The sequence below is a fragment of the Oncorhynchus keta genome, chromosome 27 (assembly GCF_023373465.1).
Source record: "Oncorhynchus keta strain PuntledgeMale-10-30-2019 chromosome 27, Oket_V2, whole genome shotgun sequence".
Taxonomy (NCBI): domain Eukaryota; kingdom Metazoa; phylum Chordata; class Actinopteri; order Salmoniformes; family Salmonidae; genus Oncorhynchus; species Oncorhynchus keta.
Window position 1 is genome coordinate 15,771,317 of NC_068447.1, and position 27,347 is coordinate 15,798,663.

Sequence of the window (27,347 nt, forward strand, 5' to 3'; positions counted from 1 at the left end):
AAATCTGGGTTATGTGGAGAAGAGATCAAACATCCATATGACCCCCTATTTGCCCACCTACTGTTGGCTGTTGGACTGGACTGGACTGGACCGTGTTGGACTGGGCTGGACTGTGTTGGACTGGGCTGGACTGTGTTGGACTGGGCTGGACCGTGTTGGACTGGACTGGACTGTGTTGGACTGGACTGGACCGTGTTGGACTGGAATGGACCGTGTTGGACTGGGCTGGACTGTGTTGGACTGGGCTGGACCGTGTTGGACTGGGCTGGACTGTGTTGGACTGGGCTGGACCGTGCTGGACTGGACTGGACCGTGTTGGACTGGGCTGGACCGTGTTGGACTGGGCTGGACTGTGTTGGACTGGGCTGGACCGTGTTGGACTGGGCTGGACTGTGTTGGACTGGGCTGGACCGTGTTGGACTGGGCTGGACCGTGCTGGACTGGGCTGGACCGTGTTGGACTGGGCTGGACCGTGCTGGACTGGGCTGGACCGTGTTGGACTGGGCTGGACTGTGTTGGACTGGGCTGGACCGTGCTGGACTGGGCTGGACCGTGTTGGACTGGGCTGGACCGTGTTGGACTGGGCTGGACCGTGTTGGACTGGGCTGGACCGTGCTGGACTGGGCTGGACCGTGTTGGACTGGGCTGGACCGTGCTGGACTGGGCTGGACCATGCTGGGCTGGACCGTGTTGGACTGGGCTGGACCGTGTTGGACTGGGCTGGACCGTGTTGGACTGGGCTGGACCATGCTGGGCTGGACCGTGTTGGACTGGGCTGGGCCGTGTTGGACTGGGCTGGACCGTGCTGGACTGGACTGGACCGTGTTGGACTGGGCTGGACCGTGTTGGACTGGGCTGGACCGTGTTGGACTGGGCTGGACTGTGTTGGACTGGGCTGGACCGTGCTGGACTGGGCTGGACCGTGTTGGACTGGGCTGGACCGTGTTGGACTGGGCTGGACCGTGTTGGACTGGGCTGGACCGTGCTGGACTGGGCTGGACCGTGTTGGACTGGGCTGGACCGTGCTGGACTGGGCTGGACCGTGTTGGACTGGGCTGGACCGTGCTGGACTGGGCTGGACCATGCTGGGCTGGACCGTGTTGGACTGGGCTGGACCGTGTTGGACTGGGCTGGACCGTGTTGGACTGGGCTGGACCATGCTGGGCTGGACCGTGTTGGACTGGGCTGGACCGTGTTGGACTGGGCTGGACCGTGCTGGACTGGGCTGGACCGTGTTGGACTGGGCTGGGCTGGGTTAACTTGACTTGAGTTTCTCTTTCCTCTCTGTCTGTTTGTCTGTCTCTCTTCCTCTCTGTCTGTTTGTCTGTCTCTCTTCCTCTCTGTCTGTTTATCTGTCTCTCTTCCTCTCTGTCTGTTTGTCTGTCTCTCTTCCTCTCTGTCTGTTTGTCTGTCTCTTTTCCTCTCTGTCTGTTTGTCTGTCTCTCTTCCTCTCTGTCTGTTTGTCTGTCTCTCTCCCCTTTCCCTTCATTTTCTCTCACACTAAGTTTTTCTTATGGGAGCTATAAAGAGTCAAAGTCGAAATCTAGGTTGTGTGTGTGTGTGTGTGTGTGTGTGTGTGTGTGTGTGTGTGTGTGTGTGTGTGTGTGTGTGTGTGTGTGTGTGTGTGTGTGTGTGTGTGTGTGTGAGCGTGTGTGTGTGTGTGTGTGTGTGTGTGTGTGTGTGTGTGTGTGTGAGCGTGTGTGTGTGTGTGAGCGTGTGTGTGTGTGTGAGCGTGTGTGTGTGTGTGAGCGTGTGTGAGCGTGTGTGTGTGTGTGAGCGTGTGTGTGTGTAAGTGTGTGTGTGTGTGTGTGTGTGAGCGTGTGTGTGAGCGTGTGTGTGTGCGTGTGTGTGTGTGTGTGTGTCTGCGGTGAGAAAGAGAAACAGCAAGAGGGTGAGTTTCCTTCTGGTGTGAGCTTGCATGTGAATTAGAGTGACCTTGCATTACTTATGCCTGCCAGTAATATGAGCGCCATCTGCAGCTAGAACAAGTATGACTACATGATACTGAACAGTGGCGGGTTCACACACTCACATACACACACGAGGAGAGAGTAGAGGACAAGAGGAGAAGAGCAGAGAATAGACAAAGAGGAGTATTTGGGTAACATTATTGGAACTAATATTACATTTAGTTTAAAAAAGGTATCTCAGGAACTGTGAAGTGGCTAAGCACACAGAGAACCCTCTCTCAACATTCCAGCAATCAACAAACATGGACATTCTTTAGCTGTCAACACTCAGCTTCATGGAGTCACACTGTTCACTGTCCTCACACTGACACACAACAGCGGCCATCCCGGATTCACACAATCACACAGTGGGTTAAAATGAAATACAGCCAACAGCAATCAGATCAGGCTGCTGTTATGATCCTGAGTCAGAGAGAGAGTGTGATATCTCGCTTTGCCATTTATCCAGAGCAACGTTACAGGAGCAATTTGAGTTAAGTGCCTTGCTCAAGGGCACATCAACAGATTTTGAACCGCCGACCTTTCGGAGAGCAAGGGAGAAGGAGATAAGAAGAGATTTTTTTTTTTTTTTTTCACCTTTATTTAACCAGGTAGGCTAGTTGAGAACAGGTTCTCATTTGCAACTGCGACCTGGCCAAGATAAAGCATAGCAGTGTGAACAGACAACACAGAGTTACACATGGAGTAAACAATTAACAAGTCAATAACACAGTAGAAAAAAAGGGGAGTCTATATACAATGTGTGCAAAAGGCATGAGGAGGTAGGCGAATAATTACAATTTTGCAGATTAACACTGGAGTGATAAATGATCAGATGATCATGTACAGGAAGAGATATTGGTGTGCAAAAGAGCAGAAAAGTAAATAAATAAAAACAGTATGGGGATGAGGTAGGTGAAAATGGGTGGGCTATTTACCAATAGACTATGTACAGCTGCAGCAATCGGTTAGCTGCTCAGATAGCTGATGTTTGAAGTTGGTGAGGGAGATAAAAGTCTCCAACTACAGCGATTTTTGCAATTTGTTCCAGTCACAGGCAGCAGAGTACTGGAACGAAAGGCGGCCAAATGAGGTGTTGGCTTTAGGGATGATCAGTGAGATACACCTGCTGGAGTGCGTGCTACGGATGGGTGTTGCCATCGTGACCAGTGAACTTGGTATACTTCCGGCGCCGACAGAGATTGCCGCCTCGCTTCGCGTTCCTAGGAAACTATGCAGTTTTTTGTTTTTTTTTACGTGTTATTTCTTACATTAGTACCCCAGGTAATCTTAGGTTTCATTACATACAGTCGAGAAGAACTACTGAATATAAGATCAGCGTCAACTCACCATCAGAACGACCAAGAATATGTTTTCCGCGACGCGGATCCTGTGTTCTGCCTTACAAACAGGTCAACGGAATTGATTCCATGCAGCGACCCCCCAAAAAAACGACTTCGTAAAAGAGGGAAACGTAGCGGTCTTCTGGTCAGACTCAGGACACGGGCACATCGCGCACCACTCCCTAGCATTCTTCTTGCCAATGTCCAGTCTCTTGACAACAAGGTTGATGAAATCCGAGCAAGGGTAGTATTCCAGAGGGACATCAGAGACTGTAACGTCCTCTGCTTCACGGAAACATGGCTCACTGGGAAGACGCTATCCGGGGCGGTGCAGCCAACGGGTTTCTCCACGCATCGCGCCGACAGAAACAAACATCTTTCTGGTAAGAAGAGTGGCGGGGGCGTATGCCTCATGACTAACGAGACATGGTGTGATGAAAGAAACATACAGGAACTCAAATCCTTCTGTTCACCTGATTTAGAATTCCTCACAATCAAATGTAGACCGCATTATCTACCAAGAGAATTCTCTTCGATTATAATCACAGCCGTATATATCCCCCCCCCCCAAGCAGACACATCGATGGCTCTGAACGAACTTTATTTAACTCTTTGCAAACTGGAAACCATTTATCCGGAGGCTGCATTCATTGTAGCTGGGGATTTTAACAAAGCTAATCTGAAAACAAGACTCCCTAAATTTTATCCGCATATCGATTGCGCAACCAGGGGTGGTAAAACCTTGGTTCATTGTTACTCTAACTTCCGCGACGCATATAAGGCCCTGCCCCGCCCCCCCTTTCGGAAAAGCTGATCACGACTCCATTTTGTTGATCCCTGCCTACAGGCAGAAACTAAAACAAGAGGCTCCCACGCTGAGGTCTGTCCAACGCTGGTCCGACCAAGCTGACTCCACACTCCAAGACTGCTTCCATCACGTGGACTGGGACATGTTTCGTATTGCGTCAGATAAAAATATTGACGAATACGCTGATTCGGTGTGCGAGTTCATTAGAACGTGCGTTGAAGATGTCGTTGCCATAGCAACAATAAAAACATTCCCTAACCAGAAACCGTGGATTGATGGCAGCATTCGCATGAAACTGAAAGCGCGAACCACTGCTTTTAATCAGGGCAAGGTGTCTGGTAACATGACCGAATATAAACAATGCAGCTATTCCCTCCGCAAGGCTATTAAACAAGCTAAGCGTCAGTACAGAGACAAAGTAGAATCTCAATTCAACGGCTCAGACACAAGAGGCATGTGGCAGGGTCTACAGTCAATCACGGACTACAAGAAGAAACCCAGCCCAGTCACGGACCAGGATGTCTTGCTCCCAGGCAGACTAAATAACTTTTTTGCCCGCTTTGAGGACAATACAGTGCCACTGACACGGCCTGCAACGAAAACATGCGGTCTCTCCTTCACTGCAGCCGAGGTGAGTAAGACATTTAAACGTGTTAACCCTCGCAAGGCTGCAGGCCCAGACGGCATCCCCAGCCGCGCCCTCAGAGCATGCGCAGACCAGCTGGCCGGTGTGTTTACGGACATATTCAGTCAATCCCTATACCAGTCTGCTGTTCCCACATGCTTCAAGAGGGCCACCATTGTTCCTGTTCCCAAGAAAGCTAAGGTAACTGAGCTAAACGACTACCGCCCCGTAGCACTCACTTCCGTCATCATGAAGTGCTTTGAGAGACTAGTCAAGGACCATATCACCTCCACCCTACCTGACACCCTAGACCCACTCCAATTTGCTTACCGCCCAAATAGGTCCACAGACGACGCAATCTCAACCACACTGCACACTGCCCTAACCCACCTGGACAAGAGGAATACCTATGTGAGAATGCTGTTCATCGACTACAGCTCGGCATTCAACACCATAGTACCCTCCAAGCTCGTCATCAAGCTCGAGACCCTGGGTCTCGACCCCGCCCTGTGCAACTGGGTACTGGACTTCCTGACGGGCCGCCCCCAGGTGGTGAGGGTAGGCAACAACATCTCCTCCCCGCTGATCCTCAACACGGGGGCACCCCACAAGGGTGCGTTCTGAGCCCTCTCCTGTACTCCCTGTTCACCCACGACTGCGTGGCCATGCACGCCTCCAACTCAATCATCAAGTTTGCGGACGACACAACAGTGGTAGGCTTGATTACCAACAACGACGAGACGGCCTACAGGGAGGAGTGCGGTGTCAGGAAAATAACCTCACACTCAACGTCAACAAAACTAAGGAGATGATTGTGGACTTCAGGAAACAGCAGAGGGAACACCCCCCTATCCACATCGATGGAACAGTAGTAGAGAGGGTAGCAAATTTTAAGTTCCTCGGCATACACATCACAAACAAACTGAATTGGTCCACTCACACTGACAGCGTCGTGAAGAAGGCGCAGCAGCGCCTCTTCAACCTCAGGAGGCTGAAGAAATTCGGCTTGTCACCAGAAGCACTCACAAACTTCTACAGATGCACAATCGAGAGCATCCTGGCGGGCTGTATCACCGCCTGGTACGGCAACTGCTCCGCCCTCAACCGTAAGGCTCTCCAGAGGGTAGTGAGGACTGCACAACGCATCACCGGGGGCAAACTACCTGCCCTCCAGGACACCTACACCACCCGATGTTACAGGAAGGCCATAAAGATCATCAAGGACATCAACCACCCGAGCCACTGCCTGTTCACCCCGCTATCATCCAGTAGGCGAGGTCAGTACAGGTGCATCAAAGCAGGGACCGAGAGACTGAAAAACAGCTTCTATCTCAAGGCCATCAGACTGTTAAACAGCCACCACATTGAGTGGCTGCTGCCAACACACTGTCATTGACACTGACCCAACTCCAGCCACTTTAATAATGGGAATTGATGGGAAATTATGTAAATATATCACTAGCCACTTTAAACAATGCTACCTTATATAATGTTACTTACCCTACATTATTCATCTCATATGCATACGTATATACTGTACTCTATATCATCGACTGCATCCTTATGTAATACATGTATCACTAGCCACTTTAACTATGCCACTTTGTTTACATCTCATATGTATATATTGTACTCGATACCATCTACTGTATGCTGCCCTGTACCATCACTCATTCATATATCCTTATGTACATATTCTTTATCCCCTTACAATGTGTATAAGACAGTAGTTTTGGAATTGTTAGTTAGATTACTTGTTGGTTATCACTGCATTGTCGGAACTAGAAGCACAAGCATTAAACTACACTCGCATTAACATCTGCTAACCATGTGTATGTGACAAATAAAATTTGATTTGATTTGATTTGATTTGAGATAAGGCAGAGCTTTACCTAGCATGGACTTGTAGATGACCTGGAGCCAGTGGGTCTGGCGACGAATATGTAGCGAGGGCCAGCCGACTAGAGCATACAAGTCGCAGTGATGGGTGGTATAAGGTGCTTTAGTGACAAAACGGATGGCACTGTGATAAACTGCATCCAGCAATTTTGTAGATGACATCGCCGAAGTCGAGGATCGGTAGGATAGTCAGTTTTACTAGGGTAAGTTTGGCGGCGTGAGTGAAGGAGGCTTTGTTGCGGAATAGAAAGCCGACTCTTGATTTGATTTTCGATTGGAGATGTTTGATATGAGTCTGGAAGGAGAGTTTACAGTCTAGCCAGACACCTAGGTACTTATAGATGTCCACATATTCAAGGTCGGAACCATCCAGGGTGGTGATGCTGGTCAGGCGTGCGGGTGCAGGCAGCGAACGGTTGAAAAGCATGCATTTGGTTTTACCAGCGTTTAAGAGCAGTTGGAGGCCACGGAAGGAGTGTTGTATGGCATTGAAGCTTGTTTGGAGGTTAGATAGCACAGTGTCCAAGGACGGGCCGGAAGTATATAGAATGGTGTCGTCTGCGTAGAGGTGGATCAGGGAATCGCCCGCAGCAAGAGCAACATCATTGATATAAACAGAGAAAAGAGTCGGCCCGAGAATTGAACCCTGTGGCACCCCCATAGAGACTGCCAGAGGACCGGACAGCATGCCCTCCGATTTGACACACTGAACTCTGTCTGCAAAGTAATTGGTAAACCAGGCAAGGCAGTCATCCGAAAAACCGAGGCTACTGAGTCTGCCGATAAGAATATGGTGATTGACAGAGTCGAAAGCATTGGCAAGGTCGATGAAGACGGCTGCACAGTACTGTCTTTTATCGATGGCGGTTATGATATCGTTTAGTACCTTGAGCGTGGCTGAGGTGCACCCGTGACCGGCTCGGAAACCAGATTGCACAGCGGAGAAGGTACGGTGGGATTCGAGATGGTCAGTGACCTGTTTGTTGACTTGGCTTTCGAAGACCTTAGATAGGCAGGGCAGGATGGATATAGGTCTGTAACAGTTTGCGTCCAGGGTGTCTCCCCCTTTGAAGAGGGGGATGACTGCGGCAGCTTTCCAATCCTTGGGGATCTCAGACGATATGAAAGAGGATGAACAGGCTGGTAATAGGGGTTGCGACAATGGCGGCGGATAGTTTCAGAAATAGAGGGTCCAGATTGTCAAGCCCAGCTGATTTGTACGGGTCCAGGTTTTACAACTCTTTCAGAACATCTGCTATCTGGATTTGGGTAAAGGAGAACCTGGAGAGGCTTGGGCGAGTAGCTGAGGGGGGGGCGGAGCTGTTGGCCGAGGTTGGAGTAGCCAGGCGGAAGGCATGGCCAGCCGTTGAGAAATGCTTGTTGAAGTTTTCGATAATCATGGATTTATCGGTGGTGACCGTGTTACCTAGCCTCAGTGCAGTGGGCAGGTGGGAGGAGGTGCTCTTGTTCTCCATGGACTTCACAGTGTCCCAGAACTTTTTGGAGTTGGAGCTACAGGATGCAAACTTTTGCCTGAAGAAGCTGGCCTTAGCTTTCCTGACTGACTGCGTGTATTGGTTCCTGACTTCCCTGAACAGTTGCATATCGCGGGGACTATTCGATGCTATTGCAGTCCGCCACAGGATGTTTTTGTGCTGGTCGAGGGCAGTCAGGTCTGGAGTGAACCAAGGGCTGTATCTGTTCTTGGTTCTGCATTTTTTGAACGGAGCATGCTTATCTAAAATGGTGAGGAAGTTACTTTTAAAGAATGACCAGGCATTCTCAACTGACGGGATGAGGTCAATGTCCTTCCAGGATACCCGGGCCAGGTCGATTAGAAAGGCCTGCTCACAGAAGTGTTTTAGGGAGCGTTTGACAGTGATGAGGGGTGGTCGTTTGACTGCGGCTCTGTAGCGGATACAGGCAATGAGGCAGTGATCGCTGAGATCCTGGTTGAAGACAGCGGAGGTGTATTTGGAGGGCCAGTTGGTCAGGATGACGTCTACGAGGGTGCCCTTGTTTACAGAGTTAGGGTTGTACCTGGTGGGTTCCTTGATGATTTGTGTGAGATTGAGGGCATCTAGCTTAGATTGTAGGACTGCCGGGGTGTTAAGCATATCCCAGTTTAGGTCACCTAACAGAACAATCTCTGAAGCTAGATGGGGGGCGATCAATTCACAAATGGTGTCCAGGGCACAGCTGGGACCTGAGGGGGGTCGATAGCAGGCGGCAACGGTGAGAGGCTTATTTCTGGAGAGAGTAATTTTCAAAATTAGTAGTTTGAACTGTTTGGGTATGGACCTGGAAAGTATTACATTACTTTGCATTCTATTTCTGCAGTAGACTGCAACTCCTCCCCCTTTGGCAGTTCTATCTTGACGGAAGATGTTATAGTTGGGTATGGAAATCTCAGAATTTTTGGTGGCCTTCCTGAGCCAGGATTCAGACACGGCAAGGACATCAGGGTTAGCAGAGTGTGCTAAAGCAGTGGGTAAAACAAACTTAGGGAGGAGGCTTCTGATGTTGACATGCATGAAACCAACGCTTTTTTGATCACAGAAGTCAACAAATGAGGGTGCCTGGGGACATGCAGGGCCTGGGTTTACCTCCACATCACCCGCGGAACAGAGAAGGAGTAGTATGAGGGTGCGGCTAAAGGCTATCAAAACTGGTCGCCAGTTTTGGGGACAGAGAATAAGAGGAGCAGGTTTCTGGGCATGGTAGAATATATTCAGGGCATAATGCGCAGACAGGGGTATGGTGGGGTGCGGGTACGGCGGAGGTAAGCCCAGGCACTGGGTGATGATGAGAGAGGTTGTATCTCTGGACAAGCTGGTTGTAACGGGTGAGGTCACCGCATGTGTGGGAGGTGGGACAAAGGAGGTATCAGGGGTATGAAGAGTGGAACTAGGGGCTCCATTGTAAACTAAAACAATGATAACTCACCTGAACAACAGTATACAAGGCATATTGACATTTGAGAGAGACATACAGCGAGGCATACAGTAATCACAGGTGTTGAATTGGGAGAGCTAGCTAAAACAGTAGGTGAGACAACAACAGCTAATCAGCTAGCACAACAACAGCAGGTAAAATGGCATTGACTAGGCAGAGGGAGGGTCGGATTAACTACACACAGAGCCTGAGTGCGGCTGGGGCCGACAGATAAAACATAAACAAGCAGAATGGAGTACCGTGATTAATGGACAGTCCAGCATGCATCAGCTATGTAGCCAAGTGATCAGTGTCCAGGGGGCAGCGGTGGATGGGGCAGGGAAGCTGGACTGGCGAGTGTTATCCAGGTAAAAAAAACTAACAATGACTAAATAGCTTGTAGCTAGTTAGCTGGTTAGCTTCTGGAGGTTCTTGAGTGTATTCCAAAAATAAAAAATAATAGCGATTCCGTATTACATTGGGTGAGGCAGGTTACCGGAAGGTATAAACAAATTAAAAATCGAAAAGAGATAGAAAGTAAATATGGGTCCAGTGAGTGTTTGGGACGCGGCGATTCAGACGGTTAGCAGGCCTGTGCTAACAAGCTAACAGTTAGTAGGCCGGGGCTAAACAAGGTAGCAGTTAGCGGACCGGGGCTAAACAAGCTAGCAGTTAGCAGGCCGAATTAGCAAGCAAGGAGATAGCAAGGGCTAGAGAGTTAGCCTTTGGGGGACGTCGCGATGGGGTGAGTCTGTTTATTCCTCTTCATGCGGTGACATCGATAGACCGGTCGTGGGTCCGGATATTGTAGCCCAGGAGTATGCTACGGTGGTAGCACAGGGGCTCTGGCCAGGCTAGCTTCAAGCTAAGTGGGTGGAAACGCTAGCCAGGAGTAATCATCCGGGGTTGCGGTTAGCTAGATAGCTAGTTGTGAAGATCCAGCTGAAAATGTTCCATTTGCGGTGGGAATCCGGGGATAAAAAAAAAAATAGGTCCGTTATGCTCTGGTTAGAGTCGCGTTGTTCGAACTGGCGAGAGCTTTCCGAGCAAAATGTTTGCTGATGACCGGTTAGCTGAAGACCGCTAGCAATGTTTTGCTGACTGATAGCTGGTAGTTAGCTGGCAAGCTTCAGTTGAGGGGTTCCGGATCCGAAGTAAATATAAATACTTTAGGAAAAATAGCTACATTGGGTGAGGCGGGTTGCAGGAGAGTATTTAGAAGTTGAGGTTTAGCTAAATGTTTTAAAGGATATGCGAAGAAAAATATGTAAAAATGAAAAAAAAACGATATATACAAGGGACACGACACGACAAGACGTCTTACTGCTAGGCCATCTTGGATAATAGATGGAGGGAGAGAGAGCAAGGGAGAAGGAGATAAGAAGAGATGGAGAGAGAGAGAGAGAAAGGGAGAAGGAGATAAGAAGAGATGGAGGGAGAGAGAGCAAGGGAGGAGAGAAGAAGAGATGGAGTGAGAGAGAGCAAGGGAGGAGAGAAGAAGAGATGGAGTGAGAGAGCAAGGGAGAAGGAGAGAAGAAGATATGGAGTGAGAGAGAGCAAGGGAGAAGGAGAGAAGAAGATATGGAGTGAGAGAGAGCAAGGGAGGAGAGAAGAAGAGATGGAGTGAGAGAGAGCAAGGGAGGAGAGAAGAAGATATGGAGTGAGAGAGAGCAAGGGAGGAGAGAAGAAGAGATGGAGTGAGAGAGAGCAAGGGAGGAGAGAAGAAGAGATGGAGTGAGAGAGAGCAAGGGAGGAGAGAAGAAGAGATGGAGTGAGAGAGAGCAAGGGAGGAGAGAAGAAGATATGGAGTGAGAGAGAGCAAGGGAGGAGAGAAGAAGATATGGAGTGAGAGAGAGCAAGGGAGGAGAGAAGAAGATATGGAGTGAGAGAGAGCAAGGGAGGAGAGAAGAAGAGATGGAGTGAGAGAGAGCAAGGGAGGAGAGAAGAAGATATGGAGTGAGAGAGAGCAAGGGAGGAGAGAAGAAGATATGGAGTGAGAGAGAGCAAGGGAGGAGAGAAGAAGATATGGAGTGAGAGAGAGCAAGGGAGAAGGATAGAAGAAGATATGGAGTGAGAGAGAGCAAGGGAGGAGAGAAGAAGAGATGGAGTGAGAGAGAGCAAGGGAGAAGGAGAGAAGAAGAGAGGGAGGGAGAGAGAGCAAGGGAGGAGAGAAGAAGATATGGAGTGAGAGAGAGCAAGGGAGGAGAGAAGAAGATATGGAGTGAGAGAGAGCAAGGGAGGAGAGAAGAAGAGATGGAGTGAGAGAGAGCAAGGGAGAAGGAGAGAAGAAGAGAGGGAGGGAGAGAAAGGACCAGGTCCTTCTAAAACATCACCTGACTCAGTTTTAGACCGGGCTGCCAGCATCATATTCTCACATTTTCTATCCCTCTTTTCTTTATTCTCTCCTTTCTTCCCTCCCTCGCTCCCAGAGTAATCAGTCTCATGATGTTTAATGCGCTGAAAGTCTCCCATCAGCCAGGGCTGCTGAAATGGAGCGTGGGTAATGCCTCGGGTCACTAGACTTCACACCCCCAGCCAGCTCTCTCTCACTCCCTCCCTTTCACTCTCTCCATCTCTCCGTCTGTCTATCTATCTTTCTCTGGTTTGCTCGATTGTTTCTCTCTCCCCTTATGTCTGTCTCTCTCTCCCTCTCTGTCCCTCTCTCTCTCCCTCCCTGTCCAACTCTCTCTCCCCTTCTGTCTGTCTCTCTCTCCCTCTGCCCCCCCCTCTCTCTCTTTCCCTCTGCCCCCCCCTCTCTCTCTCCTTCTTCGTCCCTCTCTCGCTCCCTCTCTATCCCTCTCTCTCTCCCTCTTTGTCCAACTCTCTCTCCCCTTCTGTCCGTCTCTATCTCCCTCTGCCCCCCCCCCCTCTCTCCAACTCTGTCCATCTCTCTCTCCCTCTCTGTGGCGTTTGAACTAGGCCTTTGAACCATCAACACCGACGTGAATGGACAAGAGGGATTTGGCCGGGGCTCTGAGCCCCCAATCAGCTTAATGTCCAACGGGGCTTTAGGTGGTCTTAGCAGGCTTTACCTTGGTGAGGGGGCTTTCCCTTGATGTTGAGCTAAATTATCACGCACAGGCTCAGCTCTAAGCTGATTAAGACCCTAATTTCACTAAAATGTATTCCTTATTAATGATGTGATTGTGAAAGAACGACTGGCTATTTGTGTGGCTAGACTCGACAAGGGGTGAGGGGGTTGGGGAGGGATGGGGAGAGGGTTTAGGAGAGGTGCTGGGTTTGGGAGAGGTGCTGGGTTTAGGAGAGGTGCTGGGTTGGGAGAGGTGCTGGGTTGGGAGAGGTGCCCGGTTTGGGAGAGGTGCTGGGTTGAACGAGGTGCAGGGTTGGGAGAGGTGCAGGGTTGGGAGAGGTGCCCGGTTTGGGAGAGATGCAGGGTTGGGAGAGGTGCCCGGTTTGGGAGAGATGCAGGGTTGGGAGAGGTGCAGGGTTGAACGAGGTGCAGGGTTGGGAGAGGTACCGGGTTGGGAGAGGTGTCGGGTTGAACGAGGTGCAGGGTTGGGAGAGGTGCAGGGTTGGGAGAGGTGCCCGGTTTGGGAGAGATGCAGGGTTGGGAGAGGTGCCCGGTTTGGGAGAGATGCAGGGTTGGGAGAGGTGCAGGGTTGGGAGAGGTGCAGGGTTGGGAGAGGTGCCCGGTTTGGGAGAGGTGCAGGGTTGGGAGAGGTGCAGGGTTGGGAGAGGTGCCCAGTTTGGGAGAGGTGCAGGGTTGGGAGAGGTGCAGGGTTGGGAGAGGTGCTGGGTTGGGAGAGGTGCCGGGTTGGGAGAGGTGCCGGGTTGGGAGAGGTGCCGGGTTGGGAGAGGTGCAGGGTTGGGAGAGGTGCAGGGTTGGGAGAGGTGCAGGGTTGGGAGAGATGCTGGGTTGGGAGAGGTGCAGGGTTGGGAGAGATGCAGGGTTGGGAGAGATGCAGGGTTGGGAGAGGTGCAGGGTTGGGAGAGATGCTGGGTTGGGAGAGGTGCAGGGTTGGGAGAGGTGCCGGGTTGGGAGAGGTGCCGGGTTGGGAGAGGTGCCCGTTTTGGGAGAGGTGCAGGGTTGGGAGAGGTGCAGGGTTGGGAGAGGTGCAGGGTTGGGAGAGGTGCCCGGTTTGGGAGAGGTGCAGGGTTGGGAGAGATGCAGGGTTGGGAGAGGTGCCCGGTTTGGGAGAGGTGCCCGGTTTGGGAGAGGTGCAGGGTTGGGAGAGGTGCAGGGTTGGGAGAGATGCAGGGTTGCGAGAGGTGCAGGGTTGGGAGAGGTGCCCGGTTTGGGAGAGGTGCAGGGTTGGGAGAGATGCAGGGTTGGGAGAGATGCAGGGTTGGGATAGGTGCCCGGTTTGGGAGATGTGCAGGGTTGGGAGAGGTGCAGGGTTGGGAGAGGTGCTGGGTTGGGAGAGGTGCCGGGTTGGGAGAGGTGCCGGGTTGGGAGAGGTGCCGGGTTGGGAGAGGTGCAGGGTTGGGAGAGATGCAGGGTTGGGAGAGGTGCAGGGTTGGGAGAGGTGCAGGGTTGGGAGAGATGCTGGGTTGGGAGAGGTGCAGGGTTGGGAGAGGTGCAGGGTTGAATCTTGGGGGTTATGGAGAGGGGGGAGCACAGAGAGAGAAATATTTTGAAACTTCGACCGGGATTGAAACATTTAGAGCAATTTCAAAATGTGACGTTCTGCAGTGAGACTGTGAGAGCTTGTTGAGAGAGACGTGTTGTTCTGCAGTGAGACTGTGAGAGCTTGTTGAGAGAGACGTGTTGTAGGGCTGATGGGGATGTTTGGGGACTGGAAGGATGTAGAGGGGTGAGCCATCTGGGCATGTTGACTAGGTGGTTGGCTTTTTGGAGGACAGGGATTATGTTGGTGTTTTGGGTTTTAGAGACCCACTGTACTGATTGTTGAGTGAGGCGTCTCACTCTCTCGCTTCGTCTTACATATCAAACAATCTGAATCCTTCTCGTCTCATTTTCCATCTCTCCTTCTCCCCAGATGTGATATTCATGAAGAGTGAGTGAGCACATTTTGGACATCTGTGAAGCACACCTAGCGAGGGAGAGAGAAAAGAGAGGGGGAAAGACAGAGGGTGTCCTGAAAAATGTGTGAACGATTTGGCCCCTTCATAAAAGAGGCCCAATTCTTTTTTTTCATGTCCTACCACATGGTGAGCCTCACACACACACACACACACACACACACACACACACACACACACACACACACACACACACACACACACACACACACACACACACACACACACACACACACACACACACACACACACACACACACACACACACGCACGCACGCGATAAGTATGGAAAGAGAGATGGGACAGTGAAAATTGTTATAAAGGATTTTCTTTCTGGGTTCATGGCCCAAGAACAGATCTCTTGTATCATTGATGTAGTTAGAAGACTGACAAAGTTCCTTATTATTTAAGAGCTATAATTAGATAATTCTGTCTTCAGACCATCTGATTCTCAGCCGATGACTTCCTGGTGGAGAGTGAGCTACTTCCTGTTAACAGTAAGAAACTTCCTGTCAGGATAATAGTCCCCCGAGGACAGGTCTTTCAGGCATCAGCAGAGTGGGACACAGACATACTACTTGAGGACAGGGTCACCTCTAGCTGTCAAAGGTAGAGAATTACAGTTTCCACAATATCAGTATCCCTTGTAGATACATTTCTGTTTCGAGATATTAACAAAGGAAGGTTGTACCTGCTCCAGATATAGTAGCAAGGAGAATAACGGAGGACTAGAATGAGAAAGGCAAGGCTATGTGACCCCTGCTTCCAGCTCTAGGGTCATGTGCCATGTCATTCAGCTGACCTCTGACCCAGGGTAATTTCACCTCTGTCAGTCAGCCATGAGGTAGTACTTTCATTTTATTATCATACCAGGGGAGGAAACACACACACACACACACACACACACACACACACACACACACACACACACACACACACACACACACACACACACACACACACACACACACACACACACACACGCACACGCACACGCACACACCCTCCCTCACACACACACATATCCCCCTCACACACACATACCCTCCTCACACACATGTACTCCCCTCACACACCCATACCCCCCTCACACACACATACCCCCCTCACACACAGGAGAATAAAATTATTTTGTGTATGCATTTAAACTCAGCGAAAAAAGAAATGTCCTCTCACTGTCAACTGCGTTTATTTTTTTTGTGTAAATATTTGTATGAACAAAACAAGATTCAACAACTGAGACATAAACTGAACAAGTTCCACAGACATGTGACTAACAGAAATGGAATACATGTGTTCCTGAACAAAGGGGGGGGTCAAAATCAAAAGTAACAGTCGGTATCTGGTGTGGCCACCAGCTGCATTAAGTACTGCAGTGCATCTCCTCCTCATGGACTGTACCAGATTTTCCAGTTCTTGCTGTGAGATGTTACCCCACTCTTCCACCAAGGCACCTGCAAGTTCCCGGACATTTCTGGGGGGATTGGCCCGAGCCCTCACCCTCTGATCCAACAGGTCCCAGATGTGCTCAATGGGATTGAGATCCAGGCTCTTCGTTGGCCATGGCAGAACACTGACATTCCTGTCTTGCAAAAAATCACACACAGAACTGGTGGCATTGTCATGCAGGAGGGTCATGTCATGATGAGCCTGCAGGAAGGGTACCACATGAGGGAGGAGAGTTTCTGCCACGTGGTTGAGACCGTGACAGACCCTCCACCTCCAAATCAATCCCGCTCCAGAGTACAGGCCTCGGTGTAATGCTCATTCCTTCAACGATAAATGCGAATCCAACCATCACCCCTGGTGAGACAAAATCACAACTCATCAGTGAAGAACACTTTGTGCCAGTCCTGTCTGGTCCAGCGACTGTGGGTTTGTGACCATAGGCGGCGTTGATGCCGGTGATGTCTGGTGAGGACCTTCCTTACAATAGGCCTACAAGCCCTCAGTCCATCCTCTCACAGCCTATTGCGGACAGTCTGAGCACTGATGGAAGGATTGTGCGTTCCTGGTGTAACTCGGGCAGTTGTTGTTGCCATCCTGTACATGTCCCGCAGGTGTGATGTTCAGATGGACCGATCCTGTGCAGGTGTTGTTACACGTGGTCTGCCACTGCGAGAACGATCAGCTTGTCCGTCCAGTCTCCCTGTAGTGCTGTCTTAGGCGTCTCACAGTACGGACATTGCAATTTATTGCCCTGGCCACATCTGCAGTCCTCATGCCTCCTTGCAGCATGCCTAAGGCACATTCACACAGATGAGCAGGGACTCTGGTCATCTTTTTTTTGTGTTTTTCAGAGTCAGTAGAAAGGCCTCTTTAGTGTTCTAAGTTTTCATTAAGTGTTCATTAATTGTTTACGGTTCATTGAACAAGCATGGGAAACAGTGTTTAATTAGGGAAGTGCTCCCGCTGTGGGGATCAAATTAGCGGAAATTTCAAGTGCGCCACGTATAGTTTTTGATAAAACTCAAACTTTCATTAAAATTGACATACAATATACTGAATTAAAGCTACACTCGTTGTGAATCTATCCACCGAGTCAGATTTGTAAAATGCTTTTCGGCGAAAGCATGAGAAGCTATTATCTGATACCATGCACCCTCAAAATACTGCACCGTCACCTAAAACTACAGATTATGCGCAAACGAAAACGCTGAAATAAAATATAAAACATTCATTACCTTTGACGAGCTTCTTTCTTGGCACTCCTAGATGTCCCATAAACATCATTTAGGGTCTTTTTTCGATTAAATCGGTCCATATATAGCCTAGATATCGAGCTAAGAATACGTTGCGAGTAAAGAAAAAAATGTGCATTTCATAACGTAACGTCATTTTTTTAAATTCAAAAAGTCGACGATAAACTTTCACAAAACACTTCGAAATACTTTTGTAATGCAACTTTAGGTATTAGTACACGTTAATAAGCGATAAAATTCCTCAGGAGGCGATGTGAAATGTTTAGCTTGTCCGTGGAGAAAAAGATGTCTTGAAATGGTCGAACCAAAATCTGGGCGGGGACAGTAGGAAAGGAGTTCCCCTGTTTCAGTTAGACCAAGAATCAATTGTGAAACAAATGACGTGACTCTAGACAACCTGTGGAAGCTGTAGCCGATCAAAACTCGGCTCTATTTAATTCGGTTCACTTTGAACAATGCCTTGAAGCGGCGGAAGGATATATTTTTCCATTTTCAGTGAACAGATTTCCTTGCACTTTCCGATGAAACGCCCGTTCTGTAAATGCCACAGACGTGATTTAAACAGTTTTAGAAACGTTTGAGTGTTTTCTATCCACACATACTAATCACATGCATGTACTATATTCCTGGCATGAATAGCAGGGCGCTGAAATGTTGCGCGATTTTTAACAAAAAGCTGAGAAAATTCGCAACATCTTCAAATGAAGATCTGTGAAGTTATTTGGATTTTTATGAAATGTCTTTGAAAGACAGGGTCCTGAAGAAGTGAAGTTTATTTTTTTGCAGAGTTTGTTTGTGTGTATTGTATGTGTATATGCACTGTCTCTGTGTGTCAGTGTGTGTTGGTATGTGTCAGTGTGTGTAGTATGTGTCCGTAATATATATATATATAATATATGCCATTTGTGTTAGTATGTGTCAGTGTGTGTTAGTATGTGTCAGTGTGTGTTAGTATGTGTCAGTATGTGTTAGTATGTGTCAGTATGTGTCTCTGTGTGTCAGTCTGTGTTAGTATGTGTCAGTGTGTGTCTCTGTGTCCGTGTGTGTCTCTGTGTGTCAGTGTATGTCTCTGTGTGTCAGTGTGTGTGTCTCTGTGTGTCAGTGTATGTCTCTGTGTGTCAGTGTGTGTTAGTATGTGTAACTGTATGTCTCTGTGTGTCAGTGTGTGTCTCTGTGTGTCAGTGTCTGTTAGTATGTGTCAGTGTGTGTCTCTGTGTGTCAGTGTGTGTCTCTGTGTGTCAGTGTGTGTCTCTGTGTGTCAGTGTGTGTTAGTATGTGTCAGTGTGTGTTAGTATGTGTCAGTGTGTGTTAGTATGTGTCAGTATGTGTCTCTGTGTGTCAGTGTGTGTTAGTATGTGTCAGTGTGTGTCTCTGTGTCCGTGTGTGTCTCTGTGTGTCAGTGTGTGTTAGTATGTGTCCGTGTGTGTCTCTGTGTCCGTGTGTGTCTCTGTGTGTCAGTGTGTGTGTCTCTGTGTGTCAGTGTATGTCTCTGTGTGTCAGTGTGTGTTAGTATGTGTAATTGTATGTCTCTGTGTGTCAGTGTGTGTCTCTGTGTGTCAGTGTGTGTCTCGGTGTGTCAGTGTGTGTTAGTATGTGTCAGTGTGTGTCTCTGTGTGTCAGTGTGTGTCTCTGTGTTTCAGTGTGTGTCTCTGTGTGTCAGTGTGTGTCTCTGTGTGTCAGTGTGTGTTAGTATGTGTCAGTGTGTGTCTCTGTGTGTCAGTGTATGTCTCTGTGTGTCAGTGTGTGTGTCAGTGTATGTCTCTGTGTGTCAGTGTGTGTCTCTGTGTGTCAGTGTGTGTCAGTGTATGTCTCTGTGTGTCAGTGTGTGTTAGTATGTGTCAGTGTGTGTCTCTGTGTGTCAGTGTATGTCTCTGTGTGTCAGTGTGTGTGTCAGTGTATGTCTCTGTGTGTCAGTGTGTGTCTCTGTGTGTCAGTGTGTGTCAGTGTATGTCTCTGTGTGTCAGTGTGTGTTAGTATGTGTCAGTGTGTGTCTCTGTTTGACAGTGCCTATGGGTATTGTTGCATGCAAGTGGATGTGTTTAACAGCCCTCTCTCCCTGTCTGTCTCTCTCAGCTGGAGGAGATGATGAACGCCCTGGAGAAGACCAGGCAGGAGCTGGACACAACCAAGCAGCGCCTCTCCACTACCCAGCACTCCCTGCAGGAGCGGGACGGTCACCTGACCAACCTGAGGCTCGAGAGACGCAGACAGCTGGAGGAGATCCTGGAGATGAAGTGAGTCTATAACTGTCTCCCTCCCTCCCTCCCTCCCTAGTTCATTTTTGCCATCTCTGCCTCTAGACATCAAGTATATTTGTCTGTTTCTCTCTCTGGACATCTATTATAGTTGTCTGTTTCTCTCTCTGGACATCTATTATAGTTGTCTGTTTCTACCTCTGGACATCTAGTACAGTTGTCTGTTTCTCTCTCTGGACATCTATTATAGTTGTCTGTTTCTCTCTCTGGACATCTAGTACAGTTGTCTGTTTCTCTCTCTGGACATCTATTATAGTTGTCTGTTTCTCTCTCTGGACATCTATTATAGTTGTCTGTTTCTCTCTCTGGACATCTATTATAGTTGTCTGTTTCTACCTCTGGACATCTAGTACAGTTGTCTGTTTCTCTCTCTGGACATCTATTATAGTTGTCTGTTTCTCTCTCTGGACATCTATTATAGTTGTCTGTTTCTACCTCTGGACATCTAGTACAGTTGTCTGTTTCTCTCTCTGGACATCTATTATAGTTGTCTGTTTCTCTCTCTGGACATCAAGTATATTTGTCTGTTTCTCTCTCTGGACATCAAGTATATTTGTCTGTTTCTCTCTCTGGACATCTATTATAGTTGTCTGTTTCTCTCTCTGGACATCAAGTATATTTGTCTGTTTCTCTCTCTGGACATCTATTATAGTTGTCTGTTTCTCTCTCTGGACATCTAGTACAGTTGTCTGTTTCTCTCTCTGGACATATAGTCTAGTTGTCTGTTTCTCTCTCTGGACATATAGTCTAGTTGTCTGTTTCTCTCTCTAGACATCTAGTATAGTTGTCTGTTTCTACCTCTGGGCATTTAGTATAGTTGTCTGTTTCTCTCTCTGGTCATAAAGTATAGTTGTCTGTTTCTCTCTCTGGACATCTAGTATAGTTGTCTGTTTCTCTCTCTGGACATCTAGTATAGTTGTCTGTTTCTCTCTCTGGACATCTAGTATAGTTGTCTGTTTCTACCTCTGGACATCTAGTATAGTTGTCTGTTTCTACCATTGGACATATAGTATAGTTATCTATTTCTCTCTCGCTCCCTGTCTGTTTTCTCTCTCTCTCCATCTTTCTCTCTTTAACTATCTCTCTCTCTCTCTGTCTCTCTCTCTGTCTCTCCCTCTTTCTTTCTCTCCCTCTCGTTCTTCACTGGTTGCCCTTTTCTTGTGGCAACAGGTCACATATCTTGCTGATGTGATGGCACATGGTGGTATTTCACCCAGTAGATATGGGAGTTTATCAAAATTGGGTTTGTTTTCAAATACTTTGTGGATCTGTGTAATCTGAGAGAAATATGTGTCTCTAATATGGTCTGGCAGGAGGTTAGGAAGTGCATCTCAGTTTCCACCTCATTTTGTGGGCAGTGTGCACATAGCCTGTCTTCTCTTGAGAGCCAGTTCTGCCTACGGCAGCCTTTCTCAATAGCAAGGCTATGCTCACTGAGTCTGTACATAGTCAAAGTTTCCTTAAGTTTGGGTCAGTCACAGTGGTCAGGTATTCTGCCACTATGTACTCTCTGTTAAGGGTCAAATAGCATTCTAGTATCTCCTGGTCTCTCTCTCTGTCTCTCAATTCAATTCAATTCAAGGGCTTTATTGGCATGGGAAACATGTGTTAACATTGCCAAAGCAAGTGAGGTAGATAATATATAAAGTGAATATATAAAGTGAAATAAACAATAAAAATTAACAGTAAACATTACACATACAGAAGTTTCAAAACAATAAAGACATTACAAATGTCATATTATATATATACAGTGTTTTAACAATGTACAAATGGTAAAGGACACAAGATAAAATAAATAATCATAAATATGGGTTGTATTTACAATGGTGTGTGTTCTTCACAGGTTGCCCTTTTCTCGTGGCAACAGGTCACAAATCTTGCTGCTGTGATGGCACACTGTGGAATTTCACCCAGTAGATATGGGAGTTTATCAAAATTGGATTTGTTTTCGAATTCTTTGTGGATCTGTGTAATCTGAGGGAAATATGTCTCTCTAATATTTTCATACATTGGGCAGGAGGTTAGGAAGTGCAGCTCAGTTTCCACCTCATTTTGTGGGCAGTGAGCACATAGCATGTCTTCTCTTGAGAGCCATGTCTGCCTACGGCGGCCTTTCTCAATAGCAAGGCTATGCTCACTGAGTCTGTACATAGTCAAAGCTTTCCTTAATTTTGGGTCAGCCACACTCTCTCTCTCTCTCTCTCTCTCTCTCTCTCTCTCTCTCTCTCTCTCTCTCTCTCTGTCTCTCTCTCTCTCTCTCTCTGTCTCTCTCTCTGTCTCTCTCTCTCTCTCTCTCTCTCTCTCTCTGTCTTCTCTTTCTCTGTCCCTGTCTCTCTCTCTCTTTCTCTCTCTCTGTCTCTCTCTCTCTCTGTCTCTCTCTCTATCTCTCTGTCCCTCTGTCTCTCTCTCTCTCTCTCTCTCTCTCTCTCTCTCTCTCTCTGCTTTGGGCTTTGTCTCTGTAACGGTCTGTTTTGGGCTTTGTCTCTGTAACGGTCTGTTTTGGGCTTTGTCTCTGTTACGGTCTGTTTTGGGCTTTGTCTCTGTTACGGTCTGTTTTGGGCTTTGTCTCTGTTACGGTCTGTTTTGGGCTTTGTCTCTGTAACGGTCTGTTTTGGGCTTTGTCTCTGTTACGGTCTGTTTTGGGCTTTGTCTCTGTTACGGTCTGTTTTGGGCTTTGTCTCTGTAATGGTTTGTTTTGGGCTTTGTCTCTGTTACGGTCTGTTTTGGGCTTTGTCTCTGTTACGGTCTGTTTTGGGCTTTGTCTCTGTTGCGGTCTGTTTTGGGCTTTGTCTCTGTTACGGTCTGTTTTGGGCTTTGTCTCTGTAACGGTCTGTTTTGGGCTTTGTCTCTGTTACGGTCTGTTTTGGGCTTTGTCTCTGTTACGGTCTGTTTTGGGCTTTGTCTCAGTTATGGTCTGCTTTGGGCTTTGTCTCTGTTACGGTCTGTTTTGGGCTTTGTCTCTGTAACGGTCTGTTTTGGGCTTTGTCTCTGTTATGGTCTGTTTTGGGCTTTGTCTCTGTTACGGTGTGTTTTGGGCTTTGTCTCTGTTACGGTCTGCTTTGGGCTTTTTGTCTCTGTTACGGTCTGTTTTGGACTTTGTCTCTGTTACGGTCTGTTTTGGGCTTTGTCTCTGTAACGGTCTGTTTTGGGCTTTGTCTCTGTAATGGTCTGTTTTGGGCTTTGTCTCTGTAACGGTCTGTTTTGGGCTTTGTCTCTGTTACGGTCTGTTTTGGGCTTTGTCTCTGTTACGGTCTGTTATGGTCTGTTTTGGGCTTTGTCTCTGTTACGTTCTGTTTTGGCCTTTGTCTCTGTTACGGTCTGTTATGGTCTGTTTTGGGCTTTGTCTCTGTAACGGTCTGTTTTGGGCTTTGTCTCTGTAATGGTCTGTTTTGGGCTTTGTCTCTGTTACGGTCTGTTTTGGGCTTTGTCTCTGTTACGGTCTGTTTTGGGCTTTGTCTATGTTACGGTCTGTTTTGGGCTTTGTCTCTGTTACGGTCTGTTTTGGGCTTTGTCTCTGTAACGGTCTGTTTTGGGCTTTGTCTCTGTTACGGTCTGTTTTGGGCTTTGTCTCTGTTACGGTCTGTTATGGTCTGTTTTGGGCTTTGTCTCTGTTACGGTCTGTTTTGGGCTTTGTCTCTGTTACGGTCTGTTTTGGGCTTTGTCTCTGTTACGGTCTGTTTTGGGCTTTGTCTCTGTAATGGTCTGTTTTGGGCTTTGTCTCTGTTACGGTCTGTTTTGGGATTTGTCTCTGTTACGGTCTGTTTTGGGCTTTGTCTCTGTTACGGTCTGTTTTGGGCTTTGTCTCTGTTACGGTCTGTTTTGGGCTTTGTCTCTGTAATGGTCTGTTTTGGGCTTTGTCTCTGTTACGGTCTGTTTTGGGCTTTGTCTCTGTTACGGTCTGTTTTGGGCTTTGTCTCTGTTACGGTCTGTTTTGGGCTTTGTCTCTGTTACGGTCTGTTTTGGGCTTCGTCTCTGTAACGGTCTGTTTTGGGCTTTGTCTCTGTTACGGTCTGTTTTGGGCTTTGTCTCTGTTACGGTCTGTTTTGGGCTTTGTCTCTGTAACGGTCTGTTTTGGGCTTTGTCTCTGTAACGGTCTGTTTTGGGCTTTGTCTCTGTAATGGTCTGTTTTGGGCTTTGTCTCTGTTACGGTCTGCTTTGGGCTTTTGTCTCTGTTACGGTCTGTTTTGGGCTTTGTCTCTGTTACGGTCTGTTTTGGGCTTTGTCTCTGTAACAGTCTGTTTTGGGCTTTGTCTCTGTAATGGTCTGTTTTGGACTTTGTCTCTGTAACGGTCTGTTTTGGGCTTTGTCTCTGTTACGGTCTGTTTTGGGCTTTGTCTCTGTTACGGTCTGTTACGGTCTGTTTTGGGCTTTGTCTCTGTAACAGTCTGTTTTGGGCTTTGTCTCTGTAATGGTCTGTTTTGGACTTTGTCTCTGTAACGGTCTGTTTTGGGCTTTGTCTCTGTTACGGTCTGTTTTGGGCTTTGTCTCTGTTACGGTCTGTTACGGTCTGTTTTGGGCTTTGTCTCTGTTACGGTCTGTTTTGGTCTTTGTCTCTGTTACGGTCTGTTTTGGGCTTTGTCTCTGTTACGGTCTGTTTTGGGCTTTGTCTCTGTAACGGTCTGTTTTAGGCTTTGTCTCTGTTACGGTCTGTTACGGTCTGTTTTGGGCTTTGTCTCTGTTACGGTCTGTTTTGGGCTTTGTCTCTGTTACGGTCTGTTTTGGGCTTTGTCTCTGTTACGGTCTGTTTTGGGCTTTGTCTCTGTAACGGTCTGTTTTGGGCTTTGTCTCTGTTACGGTCTGTTACGGTCTGTTTTGGGATTTGTCTCTGTTACGGTCTGTTACGGTCTGTTTTGGGCTTTGTCTCTGTTACGGTCTGTTTTGGGCTTTGTCTCTGTTACGGTCTGTTTTGTGCTTTGTCTCTGTAACGGTCTGTTTTGGGCTTTGTCTCTGTTACGGTCTGTTATGGTCTGTTTTGGGCTTTGTCTCTGTTACGGTCTGTTTTGGGCTTTGTCTCTGTTACGGTCTGTTTTGGGCTTTGTCTCTGTTACGGTCTGTTTTGGGCTTTGTCTCTGTAATGGTCTGTTTTGGGCTTTGTCTCTGTTACGGTCTGTTTTGGGCTTTGTCTCTGTTACGGTCTGTTTTGGGCTTTGTCTCTGTTACGGTCTGTTTTGGGCTTTGTCTCTGTTATGGTCTGTTTTGGGCTTTGTCTCTGTTACGGTGTGTTTTGGGCTTTGTCTCTGTTACGGTCTGCTTTGGGCTTTTTGTCTCTGTTACGGTCTGTTTTGGACTTTGTCTCTGTTACGGTCTGTTTTGGGCTTTGTCTCTGTAACGGTCTGTTTTGGGCTTTGTCTCTGTAATGGTCTGTTTTGGGCTTTGTCTCTGTAACGGTCTGTTTTGGGCTTTGTCTCTGTTACGGTCTGTTTTGGGCTTTGTCTCTGTTACGGTCTGTTATGGTCTGTTTTGGGCTTTGTCTCTGTTACGTTCTGTTTTGGCCTTTGTCTCTGTTACGGTCTGTTATGGTCTGTTTTGGGCTTTGTCTCTGTAACGGTCTGTTTTGGGCTTTGTCTCTGTAATGGTCTGTTTTGGGCTTTGTCTCTGTTACGGTCTGTTTTGGGCTTTGTCTCTGTTACGGTCTGTTTTGGGCTTTGTCTATGTTACGGTCTGTTTTGGGCTTTGTCTCTGTTACGGTCTGTTTTGGGCTTTGTCTCTGTAACGGTCTGTTTTGGGCTTTGTCTCTGTTACGGTCTGTTTTGGGCTTTGTCTCTGTTACGGTCTGTTATGGTCTGTTTTGGGCTTTGTCTCTGTTACGGTCTGTTTTGGGCTTTGTCTCTGTTACGGTCTGTTTTGGGCTTTGTCTCTGTTACGGTCTGTTTTGGGCTTTGTCTCTGTAATGGTCTGTTTTGGGCTTTGTCTCTGTTACGGTCTGTTTTGGGCTTTGTCTCTGTTACGGTCTGTTTTGGGCTTTGTCTCTGTTACGGTCTGTTTTGGGCTTTGTCTCTGTTACGGTCTGTTTTGGGCTTTGTCTCTGTAATGGTCTGTTTTGGGCTTTGTCTCTGTTACGGTCTGTTTTGGGCTTTGTCTCTGTTACGGTCTGTTTTGGGCTTTGTCTCTGTTACGGTCTGTTTTGGGCTTTGTCTCTGTTACGGTCTGTTTTGGGCTTCGTCTCTGTAACGGTCTGTTTTGGGCTTTGTCTCTGTTACGGTCTGTTTTGGGCTTTGTCTCTGTTACGGTCTGTTTTGGGCTTTGTCTCTGTAACGGTCTGTTTTGGGCTTTGTCTCTGTAACGGTCTGTTTTGGGCTTTGTCTCTGTAATGGTCTGTTTTGGGCTTTGTCTCTGTTACGGTCTGCTTTGGGCTTTTTGTCTCTGTTACGGTCTGTTTTGGGCTTTGTCTCTGTTACGGTCTGTTTTGGGCTTTGTCTCTGTAACAGTCTGTTTTGGGCTTTGTCTCTGTAATGGTCTGTTTTGGACTTTGTCTCTGTAACGGTCTGTTTTGGGCTTTGTCTCTGTTACGGTCTGTTTTGGGCTTTGTCTCTGTTACGGTCTGTTACGGTCTGTTTTGGGCTTTGTCTCTGTAACAGTCTGTTTTGGGCTTTGTCTCTGTAATGGTCTGTTTTGGACTTTGTCTCTGTAACGGTCTGTTTTGGGCTTTGTCTCTGTTACGGTCTGTTTTGGGCTTTGTCTCTTTTACGGTCTGTTACGGTCTGTTTTGGGCTTTGTCTCTGTTACGGTCTGTTTTGGGCTTTGTCTCTGTTACGGTCTGTTTTGGGCTTTGTCTCTGTAACGGTCTGTTTTAGGCTTTGTCTCTGTTACGGTCTGTTACGGTCTGTTTTGGGCTTTGTCTCTGTTACGGTCTGTTTTGGGCTTTGTCTCTGTTACGGTCTGTTTTGGGCTTTGTCTCTGTTACGGTCTGTTTTGGGCTTTGTCTCTGTAACGGTCTGTTTTGGGCTTTGTCTCTGTTACGGTCTGTTACGGTCTGTTTTGGGATTTGTCTCTGTTACGGTCTGTTACGGTCTGTTTTGGGCTTTGTCTCTGTTACGGTCTGTTTTGGGCTTTGTCTCTGTTACGGTCTGTTTTGTGCTTTGTCTCTGTAACGGTCTGTTTTGGGCTTTGTCTCTGTTACGGTCTGTTTTGGGCTTTGTCTCTGTTACGGTCTGTTATGGTCTGTTTTGGGCTTTGTCTCTGTTACGGTCTGTTTTGGGCTTTGTCTCTGTTACGGTCTGTTTTGGGCTTTGTCTCTGTTACGGTCTGTTTTGTGCTTTGTCTCTGTAATGGTCTGTTTTGGGCTTTGTCTCTGTTACGGTCTGTTTTGGGCTTTGTCTCTGTTACGGTCTGTTTTGGGCTTTGTCTCTGTTACGGTCTGTTTTGGGCTTTGTCTCTGTTACGGTCTGTTTTGGGCTTCGTCTCTGTAACGGTCTGTTTTGGGCTTTGTCTCTGTTACGGTCTGTTTTGGGCTTTGTCTCTGTTACGGTCTGTTTTGGGCTTTGTCTCTGTAACGGTCTGTTTTGGGCTTTGTCTCTGTAACGGTCTGTTTTGGGCTTTGTCTCTGTAATGGTCTGTTTTGGGCTTTGTCTCTGTTACGGTCTGCTTTGGGCTTTTTGTCTCTGTTACGGTCTGTTTTGGGCTTTGTCTCTGTTACGGTCTGTTTTGGGCTTTGTCTCTGTAACAGTCTGTTTTGGGCTTTGTCTCTGTAATGGTCTGTTTTGGACTTTGTCTCTGTAACGGTCTGTTTTGGGCTTTGTCTCTGTTACGGTCTGTTTTGGGCTTTGTCTCTGTTACGGTCTGTTACGGTCTGTTTTGGGCTTTGTCTCTGTTACAGTCTGTTTTG

General features: G+C 47.9%; 1 protein-coding gene across 3 annotated transcripts in view; it reads left to right on the forward strand.

Moving 5' to 3' along the window:
- LOC118378578 (ERC protein 2-like) overlaps positions 1-27,347 on the forward strand; it is a 613,000-nt gene that overhangs the window by 320,532 nt on the left and 265,121 nt on the right. For all 3 annotated transcript variants that reach the window (XM_052481811.1, XM_052481812.1, XM_052481813.1), the window contains one exon: positions 19,338-19,498. In XM_052481811.1, coding sequence (XP_052337771.1) covers positions 19,338-19,498 — 161 coding nt within the window. The remainder of the gene's footprint in view (positions 1-19,337; positions 19,499-27,347) is intronic.